At 66.0% G+C, this 8,610-nt stretch overlaps 1 protein-coding gene across 2 annotated transcripts in view; it reads right to left on the reverse strand.

Moving 5' to 3' along the window:
- Window positions 1-5,522, reverse strand: part of MAFK (MAF bZIP transcription factor K) — a 6,436-nt gene extending 914 nt beyond the window's left edge. Inside the window, exons 1-2 of one of the 2 annotated variants that reach the window (XM_049638998.1) lie at window positions 4,749-5,522; window positions 718-797 (exon numbers count right to left, since the gene is read on the reverse strand). In XM_049638998.1, coding sequence (XP_049494955.1) covers window positions 718-797; window positions 4,749-4,803 — 135 coding nt within the window. In that variant the 5' untranslated portion in view covers window positions 4,804-5,522. Of the gene's footprint in view, window positions 1-717; window positions 798-1,399; window positions 1,534-4,748 lie in introns of those variants that run through there. The other variant, XM_049638999.1, reaches the window with a different exon arrangement.
- Between the last annotated feature and the right edge of the window lie 3,088 nt (window positions 5,523-8,610).

An 8,610-nucleotide genomic window follows, 5' to 3' on the forward strand; every position in this document is an offset into this window, starting at 1 on the left:
GGTGGGGTGGGGGGGACCCAGGAAGGTGAACGGGGGCGACCCAGGCAGGTGTGCGGGGTCCACCCAGGCAGATGAGCAGGGGACCCAGGCAGGTGAGCGGGGTCGACCCAGGCAGGTGAGCCGCAGGGAGGCACAGCAGCCTGTCCTTCCACACCCCGCGGACAAAGTGGGGCCTCGGAAGGGGCTTCGACGTGCATGGCCCACGAATGCACGGAGGTCCCCTGTCTCGCCAGACCCAGCTCTGTTCCCAAGACGAGATAGCCGACCCAGGAGCCCATGCCAGCCTCAGAAGCTGGGAGGGCCCGGGGAGGCAGCACGCTGGGCCTGGTCGGACCCGGCCCCGCGAGCAGGAGTGCCGAGGTTGACACGCACCCTGCCGGTGGTACTGCGGGACGGAGGCCACGCTGCCCACCCCTGGGGGCCGGGGATGACCATGTCCTAGCAGGCAGGGATCCACACCTGCCACTCCCCCCCAAGGAGGCCATCCCCCCTGGACGCCAGGGCCCACATCTCCTGAGGCCACAACCCCCAATCCTGTCCCCAGCTCCCTGGCACGGCTCTGCTGGCCAACAGCCCCCACCCGACTGCAAGGGACAGGGCCTCCCTCTTCACACTCAGGGCAGTCCTGGGAAAGAGGGGCTGCTGGGGCCGGAACGGACCTTTCCCAAGCCTGAGCCCGAGGCAGAAACGGGGTCTGCCCACCCCCACCCCACTTACCTTTAATGCCTTGTTTGGTTTGGGATTAGTCGTCATAACCTGGGCACAGTCACCCGAACAGAAGGGCTTGGAAACTGGATCTAGAAAATCAGACAAGAAACAGAAATGAGTGAGGTGAGGTTCTGGCCAGGCTGGGGACGGGGCCGGCTGCCGTCGCACGTGACCTGAAGCGGGGACGTCCCCACCACAGAGACGCTCCAAGGAGGCTCGGCCTCTCGGTCCACGTCCCCCCGAAAACAAGACAGGAGGCAGCCGGGACTGAGGGGGCTCCCCGCAGGGTGGGCATCCCGGCCACGCTACCCAGTCCAGCATCAGCCCACGAAGCAACCCAGACCCACCCCGGCCCCCACGCTGGCAGCCACCCGCCTGGGGGGCACCAGGCCCGGGCGGCCACTGCCTCCCGTCCGACTCCCCCTAAGCTGAGCCGCTCGCACCCTCGAGGCACGGGACGCCACGTTGAAGGGCCAGAGCGCACGGCCCCAGAGCCCCCTCCCGAGAACGGCCTCACCCGGCACACGAGGAGCACCGCTGGCCCCCAGGACGGCACCCTGCCCGGGCAAGAGCCCCCGTGACTCCTGACCTGGTCTGGCTGCAGAGAGGAAGGGCCCCTTTGGGGAGCCCCTGCGTTTGCCCAGCACACCCCCAGGGACGGGTGCAGCCCCACCCTCCCTAGCAGACCTACCTCCGCAAAGGGCACTGCAGCTGTGACATCACCACCCCCGCCTAGGCTGCCCCACAGCCCTGACCTGAGGCCCGCAGGATCCCGGAGGTAGGGGCCGCTACTGCGAGAGCTCACCGGCTGTCTGGCGGGAGCCGTCCCCGCCGCCCGCCAGCCCCCCCCTCCCCGCCGCTGCCCGCCCTTCTGGTTTTGGCGTCTGCATTGTGTCACACATTCTAATCATTCATGAAAAAGCCAGCCAAAGCATCCCAAGCATGATTCCCCTCTGATAGTTGCCATGGCGACCTTGGGAAGTAGCCAGCCCCTGATGGTCGTCATGGAAACAGAGAAGCCCACAGCAACAATGGCTTTGGGCAGGCCGGTGCAGACATCACAGGTTGTGGGACAGTAAACAAACCAGTGGGCCCCAGCGGCTGGGGTGGGGGGCGGGAGGGCCCAGGCTCTAGACGTGCTGGCACATTCTGTAGCTGGCTTAGGAACCAGGGTCCACGTTCCAAACGCCAGGCAAGGTGAACTGAGCAGAGAGAACATCAGAAAACGCACGGGGGAAGGGGGGGGGGGGGGACCCGGGCCCCAGAGACGGAGCCGCACCAAAGCCTTCACCCTGGGGTGAGTGGGGCTCGGGTGGACGGTCTCCACCCCTCCTTCGCCCACAGCCCCAGGACCCTTGCTACAGCACAGCCTAGACGCCACGCGCCCCCAACAGCCCACCTGCCTCCCACTAGCAGGCGTCTCAGGTCTCAGCACCCGGGCCACCGAACCCCCTGGTTCACTGTTGCCTCTGGCAACACGGCCACTGTCCCAGGCACTGACGACGGATGATGGAGAGCAGGACAGCAGCAGGGCCGGGGCCAGGTGCACCCTCAGGAGGCTTCTGGCTCCTCCGTGCCACCCACGCACGCGCAGGAGGCAGCCGGGCTACAGCGCGGGGTGACCCCAGCAGGAAGACAGGAGCTGCTTCCTGACAGCGGCCTGACCCCCAGCATCTGCAGGGGCACGGCGGGCCCGATGAGTGCCCCTCCCTCCAGGTCCCGGGGTCAAAGCCATGCTAGAGAAGCCACCTGGAGGGCCAGCAGGAGCCAGGCGGCGGGGAGAGCCATGAGAAACTTTTCCACGGGAGCAGGAGGGGTGGCCGGGTGTCATTCCAGCACACGTCAGCGCACAAGGGCCTGGGCCGCCAGGGCATAGCTGTGTGGTGAGTCACGCCTGTTTACAGAGCGAGGAGCTCACATTCCCACAGACCCAAGGCCCTCCCACCCCGCACGGACCGCCCAGCCCGCCCGGCTCCAGCGGAGGAGGGACCTCCGCTCAGACCCCCGACCAGACAGGGGTTTCTGTGCCTCACCACCCCCCCCCCCCCCCCCCCCCCCCGGGGGGTTTTGCCCCCCCCCCCCCCCCCCCCCCCCCGCCCCGCCCATGACGGGCCAGCTCAGCCAGGACCCCGGGGCCACAGCGCTGCGTTCAGGGCAGGTACGCCCCGCCCCCTCTGGGGACCTGCCCTCCATGACCGCGCGAGGCGGGGAGGCCCAGGTAAGCAGGAGCTACACAGGACTGGACTCCGCGTCCTCCCCTCCACACAGACCTATGAGGGTCGGCTGGCAGGTCTGCAAGGTCGAGGTCACCTGGGGAAAGCCCTAGGTCCACCAGCTCTGAACCCACCTTGCCCAGCTGCCTGGCCTTCTGCGGGCAGGACACAGACAAGAGCCCGGGCAGAGAAGGGAGAAGCGGGACCCCCGGGCCGGCCTGGGCTCCAAGCAAGGAGGGATGCCTTTCTGCGGGAGGGCGCCACGTGCGGGTCTGACCTCCGGGGACTTCCTGCAGTTCTCAGACCTTCTGTCCAACAAGAACAACGTGAGGCCTGAGAGAACGGGAGTAAACGTAGACACGAACCTGGAGAAAAACCCAGCAAAGCTCTTCTCTCTGTGGGCCTTACGCTCTTCCTCTGGAAATGAGAGCCTCAGAACCAGGGGCCCCAGGTTCTGTCCACCTCTCAAAGGCCTCGGCGGAGCCGAGCAGGTGACTCAAGGAGACGCCCTGACTGGGGGGGGGGCTTCCCTCTCAACCCCCAGGGCTCCGGGGGCCTGGACCGGCACCCTCCAGAAGCCAGAGACCCCGGGCCAGGTGAGCAAGCCCCAGGCAGGAGCAGACACTGCCCCATGGCCCCGCGCTCGAAGACACGACCCCCACAGCCTCGGGGGGACCAGGTCTTGGCTCCTGCCCCCTGTTCAGGCAGCCGCCCCGCGGGAAGTCTCCGCCGGCTGACGGAAAGCAGGAGTGTCCCCCCTGCCTCGAGAGGCGGCGCGCAGACCTGGGCTGCAGGTTCAGGGGCCCGGCTCCGGGAGCGCAGGGTTGGCCCCGGCTGCCCTTCCTGCGAGACCTCGGTACGCGGACAGTAAGGGCACGAGGGCTCACCTCTACCCAAGCCACACGAGGTACATGCAGTAGTGACCCGAGATCGCTTCCTGCACGAAAGGCAAAAACCCGGCAGCTTCTGGAAACAGGCTCAGAGAGAAGTTTGGTGCTTGTGACGGTGCGTAAGACAAAGGATTTTAAAACAACTGCCCTAAAACGTGTATTTATAAACCGCTGCACCTCAGGCCACCTCCACGGCCACCAGAGCGCACACAGGAAGAACTGTGTTCTGAGACTCAGGGGGGGACCCAGCCGGGGTGAGAGGCCACAGCCTGAGAGGCAGGTGCACCAGCCACTCGGCCTCCCTCCCCTCCCACCGCAGGCCGGACGCCCCGTCGCCGTGTAAGAAAACACCCACCCTGCCCCCGGCAGCTTCACAAGGGGTCGCTCCGGGGATCGGGCCCCACAACCATCGGTCACGGCAACGCCAGCCGGGCCGTGCACGCAGCCCGCGCTCTCCGCCGGCTCTTCTGAACTCCGGTCAAGTCGCGGGAGCGGCTCAGCGGCTGGAGCGGGGGGGGGGGGGGGGGGGGCCGGGAGCGGGTGGGCCTCCTCCTTGGCGCCCGCCTGCCTGTCCGTCCGCCCAGTGAGAGCACGGACAGTCTCCCACAGCCCTCCAGAAGCTTCTGGTCAAAAAGTCTGCGCGGTCAGCACTTCTAACTTGGAACACCTTTCAGGCGACCACTTCCCCAACTAAAGAGGTCGGTTTTCAACCCAACGCCAGAAATTCGCTCTGACGCGCCCCTACACGAGGTTAAGGCAGAGGCCGCTCTAAAAGACACGTGCCAGCAGCCCGGACGGGGCCCGGCTCTGGGGACGGCACGGTTGAGAGTAAGTGAGGGAGCCGGTGCCGGCCCTCCCTCCCGGGGCCCACGAACAACGGGGCCGCCCTTCCAGAGGCCAGGATCTCACCCCCTCTACCCCCCCAGCAAACGTGTACCTCTCGCCCGTCGTCTGACGCAGCTCATCTGGGGCGACTCACGGCCCCGGGTCATCCCCACTGTGCTCCGGCCTTCGCGGGGCTGGACCCAGGCTCGGGGCCCGGGGGGGACGCTTTCTCCACCGGTAAAGCCAGGTGGCTGACGGCAGCAATGGCCGCAGCCAAATGGCCCTGGGTCTAGATGGTGTGGCAGAAAAGGGGGTTTAGAGTCTCATGGGGCTCTTAGGTCGGTTAGACCAGCCTAGACGGGGAGCTTCACGTGCACAGGAAGCACAGCTCTGGCACCTAGCAGGGCGGGTCTCAGAAAACACCTGTTCCCGCTCAGTGTGGAGTGAGGGCGCCCACCGCTCCCCGGCCGGCTATACCCGGCCCTCCCAGAGGACTGTTCCACGCCGGCTCTCCCAGGCCTCCCAGGGCGGCGGGTCCAGGGAGAGGGAGGGGGCAGGGGGCAAACAGGCAGAGAGGAAAGGGGCTCTGTCCTGGAGCACGTCTGCGCTCCCCCGATGGGTGCAAACCCCAAAGGCACAAGCCACGCTGACGTGACCGCCTCTGTCCCAGGGGTGCCGAGCGCCCCTCCTGCCAGCGCCACAGGACGCACCTGCCCCGCGAGCAAAGGTCAGCACGGCCAGCGCGCCCCATACGCTGACGCCTCACCCGACCGAAGACGGGCCCCAGGAGGACCGGGAGGGCTCCCACGTCCCGCCCACCCCAGACACTGGGTGTCCGTGTCCCATCCGGCTCCCTCAACGTGGGGGTGCGTCCTGCCGCTCCTCGCCGCCCCCCCCCCAGCCCGGCCCACACCCAGCCTGCAGGCCGGCCCTGGCCGGCCGCCCTCCGGCAAGACACGACTGTCTGCCTGGCTCGGAGGACGTCTGGTCACCTTGTGTTTGCGGTTCGAGGAAGCTGTGTCATCCTGGCTCTGTCCAGAGGTGACTCAGGCAGCTGCCAGGCTGACAGCGGGCCGAGCGCCTCACCTCCCCGGCCACGCCCTGGCCCCCCACTCCTCTGGCCCCCCTCTGGGTGGTCCTTCTGTCTCTAAGCTCCCCTTTGGGGTTCTGTTCGCTCCACAGCTGCCCAGGGGTCCCACCAGCCCCCACCTCCACGTGCAGCCAGGCTGAGACAGCTTGCGTGTCTGACAGACCCCAGAGACGTGTCCTGTCCTCGCACCCGCCCTCCTCCTGTGTCTCCAGCTCAGGTGATGACCCATCACGCCGTTCACGCAGCAGTCGCCCCCAAGACCTTGTCCCTCCTTCCGTGGCCACCTGCTGAGTCGGGCCTGCTGGACTTGGCCCTCCAGGACTCCCTGGCTCAGGCCCCAGCTTCTTCCGTCTGGACCGCGGTCCCTCAAACGCAGCGCCTCAAGGTGGTAGAAAAACCCCCTGCTTGAAGTCCCTCCTGAGCCCCTCACTGCCTGGACTGCCTGTTGCGTTCCAAGCCTCCCCCTCTGTCTGTGCTGGGCTCCCACCCTCCTTCCCCAGCCCTTGCTTCACCGAAGCCCCCTCCTGCTCTCCCTGTGGTAGGCAGACACCCTCTCCTGAGCCTCCATCGAGGGCCGTGCCCAAAACTTGGTCCTGATCTTTCCGTCCAAGGCTCGCTTCCCTTGCTGGATGGAGGGCGGGGGACATTCTCACCTACACCTGCTCCCCGCACCCCCCGGCGAGTGAAAGGCACGCTGCCTGGGGACGTGCGTCAGCACCGCACCCGAGGGCAGCGGGGTCTGGGCGCCCCACCTCAATACCTCTCCAGCCTCCCCTCATCCAGGACAGCCGACAGGCAGCACAGAAAAGCAGGCAGGGGGCCACCCCAGACCCCGGATGTTAGACTCCGCGGCCGCAGGCCAGGTACCGAGGTCTCGGGCTTGGTGTCCTTGGGTAAAATGGGGTGGCGGTGGGGGTGGGGGGTATGTGTGTGACACGATCCCTACATTCATTTCTACCCGTTCTGAAGTTCTATGATTTGAAGACAACACTTCCAATTTCCTGAAACTGCAAGAAAGAGGAAACATGACGGACAAAAAGCAAAAGTAAACACGGGAGCAGCGCATCTTCCATGAGCAGGGAGCAGGGAGGCGGGGAGCAGAGGGGAGTGTGAGTCACTGTTTACTGCTCCGAGGAACAGCCACACAGAGAACGCTCACAGCTGCCCGGGTTCCATTTCCCGTGTGGACTGGACCCTAAGCCAGAAAGTCCACTCCAGAAACCTTTAGACTCGGGAACAGCCAGGACGCGGGCAGGACTCGTCCGCCGCCTGAGATGGTAAACAGACTCTCAGCTACCGGAGCCCCGAGAGGGACAGCGCGGTGGACAGGGGCGCGGAGAACCTCCGGAAAGCGGCCTCGCTCAGCACAGCCCGGGCGCTGGAGATGGGGCTGGAACGCAGCGAGCCCCGGAACTAACCTCCCCGAGGAGCCCCGATTCAACTCCCATTTTTAGCAGCCACCTTGAAAGTGAGTGAGGCTGAACTTGGAACGCGTCCCTTAAAGTCCAGCTCCGTTCACGCGCGGAAGGCAAGTGCGCTCCGGAGAGAAGACTTGCTTTGTGTTTTCGAGTTAGTAAACTTCAGTCTGGAACCGGGAGAGATCCCCTCGTTAAGTTCTAAAAGCAGACCCCCTCTAAGGAGCTCAAACTCAAGCATTCCCACTGGTTTGCCCTGGGAGGGAAGTCCTCCAGAGATGTCAGCTACCCGCAAAGCGCGCAAAGCGAGAGAGGCTGGCCAGTGAGTCTCGCCCACCTGCACAGCCCACCGTCAGCTTCCGGACCCCTCCCACCTGCTTAGACGGACGCTCTTTAAAGAGCCCAGCCCCAGAAGGCGGCAGATTGAGACGGCCCGGCACACGGCTGCGCTTTATCAAGATACCTGTGCAGTGAGGGCTGTAAGGGCAAATCCTCACCGAGGCCAATAAGGGAGAAGGGGCAGGGAGAAGGGACACCCAAGCCACGCTTGCGGGAACCCACTGACTCTATCTGCTGTGTGGGGCGTGGGTGTTCGAGACCAGGGAGCTTCCCGGGCCGGCACCTGGTGAGGGAAGGTGGCCCGATCTTCCACACTGACAATTCATTTGGCAGGGGAGCACCTCTGCCCCAGCCGCGAGAGCGGCACGACAGGTAAACAGCAGCATAATCATTAACACAGCTCGGAGAGCAGGAACTTCCAGCGGCCCCAAACACCAACTCCACCAATGTGGAGTCTTTGTCAAAAGACGCCACAACACGTGGCGAGGAGCAGTACGATCAGAGACAGCAGGCAGAGCGGTTTCTTTTACCTAAGGGAGACCTAGGTGGAGAGAGACACGTTTCCTGTACCCTCCCCAGGCTCCCGGAAAGGTGTGCGGAAGCCGGCACCCTGGGTCACTGTGTCCCGAACGCGGCAGGATCACAGAGGAACCCGCGGTCCGACTTAGAGGAGATGGAGCCCCCCACTCACCGATGAGAAAACTGAGAACCACGGGGCTCGGGAGAAGGGACACGTTCGCCCTGTCCCCCTCCCCACCCAAAGCTTCCACATCAGGGCCTCCCTCCGGGGAACCCCTGGCAGGTCAGCTGCTCAGAACGTGACATCGGTCATGAGTCCCCTTCTCCTTGCCCTCCCGCCCCCTCCCCCGGAGCGCGGGTGGAAGCCACCGCCGGGCAGGGCAGCACCGGCCGAGCCGGCGGAAGCACCCAGGTGGACGCGGCCGGGTGGGCCCTGCGCGACCACGCGCTCCCCTGCACGTGGCCGTGTATTTTCGCCCCCGCCTTCCCGCCTCGCAGCGGACCTCCGCGGGCTAAAGGCGAAGCAGGTGGGGAGGGCAGGGCAGGGGCGCCGGGCCCGCAGGAACGTCCGGGCTCCCTAGGCCGCCCCCCCCGGGGTGGAGGGGGGGGGG

This window comes from Panthera uncia, chromosome E3, assembly GCF_023721935.1.
Source record: "Panthera uncia isolate 11264 chromosome E3, Puncia_PCG_1.0, whole genome shotgun sequence".
Classification (NCBI taxonomy): Eukaryota; Metazoa; Chordata; class Mammalia; order Carnivora; family Felidae; genus Panthera; species Panthera uncia.